This window comes from Octopus bimaculoides, chromosome 18 (genome assembly GCF_001194135.2).
Source record: "Octopus bimaculoides isolate UCB-OBI-ISO-001 chromosome 18, ASM119413v2, whole genome shotgun sequence".
In the NCBI taxonomy this organism is placed as follows: Eukaryota; Metazoa; Mollusca; class Cephalopoda; order Octopoda; family Octopodidae; genus Octopus; species Octopus bimaculoides.
Window position 1 is genome coordinate 49,753,748 of NC_068998.1, and position 2,611 is coordinate 49,756,358.

General features: G+C 35.8%; 2 protein-coding genes across 2 annotated transcripts in view; one reads left to right on the plus strand and one right to left on the minus strand.

Annotated features, from left to right (window-relative positions):
- LOC128249865 (uncharacterized) overlaps positions 1 to 2,611 on the plus strand; it is a 23,410-nt gene that overhangs the window by 4,944 nt on the left and 15,855 nt on the right. The window lies entirely within an intron of this gene.
- The window catches only part of LOC128249864 (uncharacterized), a 7,817-nt gene that overhangs the window by 4,407 nt on the left and 799 nt on the right, over positions 1 to 2,611 (minus strand). The window contains exon 2 of the mRNA XM_052974406.1: positions 213 to 312. Within this exon, the coding sequence (XP_052830366.1) occupies positions 213 to 312 (100 nt within the window). The remainder of the gene's footprint in view (positions 1 to 212; positions 313 to 2,611) is intronic.

The following is a 2,611-nucleotide window of genomic DNA, read 5'->3' on the forward strand; positions in this document are numbered from 1 at the left end:
CGTGTGCGTATGTGGGTGTGTGTGCGTGCGCGTGTGTGTGTGTATTTGCGCTTTCCCTTCTTTTGTGAGACGAGTGAGAGAGAGAGAGAGAAAGTCGAGCAGATTCGACAGATATATAATGACGGGAGAAATAAGTAGAATTAAGTAGCATTAATATTTCGTATTATAAATACTTAGCATAGTATTAAAAGTAGTCGTGCGAATATATATACCGGCAAAGATATTCTTGTTGGGGAATCGCTTTGAAAATCCAGTGGGGATAATTACATGTTTTTTCAAACTGATGAGGACAAGAATCTTTCATCTCCACACCTAATTTAAAAAACAAAAGCAAAAAATATAAGATAAGATTTAAAAAAAAATTATGCCAGTAAATGTCAAAATTAAATGTGTTTTATTATGACGTATGCAAATGAAGAAATAGTCACTGGTACGTTTTCAATTATAGATTTGCTTAAGCATGTATATTCAAATACATTTGCATGAATATTTAGATACCAAATTGTCTGTTGCAAGTACTTCACAGCCTAAAATGGAAATTCTTTCATTATCTGACATTGTTGCGTCTCAATAATTAAAATATATATTTTTTTATATCTTAAGAATTAGAGAGATGTGAAAAAATTAGTTTATGACATTATATCACAGTACATGAATTTATAAATAATCCTATCTACTACAGGACAAGGTCTGAACTTTAGTGGGATGGAATTATACCGACCCCAGTGTTTCTCTAGTACTTAATTTATCATGTCAAAAAATGTAAAGAAAATTCGACCACGGTAGAAATTGAACTCAGAAAAAGCGACGGGCGAAACGCTGCTACACATTTTGCCCAGCGGGTTTAGGATACTTTGAGTACGCCGCCTTAATGTGTTTCCGACCAAAAACAACATAGCATCGCTTCCACACCCCACTATTTACAAGATTTAACACCTGCGATTTCCATCGCTTCTCAAAAAAAAAAGTAGCTCAGTGGTCACCATTTTCATGGCGTTGACCAGGGCGAATCGCATAAGGCCGTCGACTAGCTTCTGGATAACGACTTCCAGACCGGATTTGAAATGTAGAAGAAACGCTGGGATCGTATGTATGAGCAAATAAGTCAACTTCTGTTACACAGATGTAGTCCAGGAACTGTTGTATACCACCTCGTACATTCATATATATATATATATATATATATATATATATATATATGCGAGTAAAAATAAATACAAAAAAGGTGGGGTTCTTTGTATGATTGTGTATAGAGGAATATATTATTTTGCTTAAAAGAGTTCCAACACTGTCTGTTTTTTATGTTTTATTTAGATTCCTGCAGAACTAATGTGGGGTATAGAATATGGAATATACAATATAAAATATGATATACAATATACAATATAGAATAAAATAAAATAAAAATGGATGGCACCATGAAAGAAAGTATTGAATGTAGATGAAATATTGAGTGTTCAATATAAAGGATCAAATATATAAATATATAAATATAAATATATATATATAAAGGCGACTCGAGTTTCAGGGCTATTTCCCTTCGTCATGGCCGGTATGACAGACTTTAACAGACTATATATATATATATATGTATATATAGGGAGCAAAAATACTGAAGGTTCAGTAAACAACTTTCATATATATATGCATATATGAAAGGGAAAAGTATATATATGACTTGTCTTTAATTATCTATGAAGTTTGACAAATTTATATATCTCTAGAGCGGTTCAGTACAACTCAACACCGCCAACTTAACACCGCCGACATAGCACTGCCGTCTCAACGCCAGGACTACTCAACACGAAGACAACTCAGCACCAAGAAAATTCATTAATAAATATAATTTATTCGTTTTATGATATTAGGTATTTATAAAAGATTAATTTGGTACATGACATTAACTTTCTGATAATGTTTCGAATTTCTAAAGTTCTGCTTTCTTTTTTATTCATGACATGTATTAAGATTAATGCTTTTATAAATTTCTAATAAAGTCATGAAACGAATAAATTACTTATTCATAAATTGTCCTGACGTTGAGTTGTCCAGTCGTTGAGGCGGTTTCGAGTCGGCAGTGTTGAGTTTGCTGTTAGTGAGTTGTCCCTATTCGTTCTAAGCCACATCATCATTAGACTTGTTGCCGTTTCACAGTTCTTATCTTCTAATGGTGGAGGTGCAATGGCCCAGTGGTTAGGGCAGCGGTCTCACGGTCGTAGGATCGCGGTTTCGATTCCCAGACCGGGCGTTGTGAGTGTTATTCAGCGAAAACACCTAAAGCTCCACGAGGCTCCGGCAGGGGATGGTGGCGAACCCTGCTGTACTCTTTCACCACAACTTTCTCTCACTCTTACTTCCTGTTTCTGTTGTGCCTGTAATTTAAAGGGTCGGCCTTGTCACACTGTGTCACGCTGAATCTCCCCCGAGAACTACGTTAAGGGTACACGTGTCTGTGGAGTGCTCCGCCATTTGCACGTTAATTTCATGAACTTCGCTAACTAAAAGATACAGTATTAGATGCACCGTACGTTGCTGTAGTATACTGACGTGTATGTGTATGCGTGTGCATGTTTCTGTGTGTGTGTGTGTGTGTGTGTGTGTGTGTGTGTGT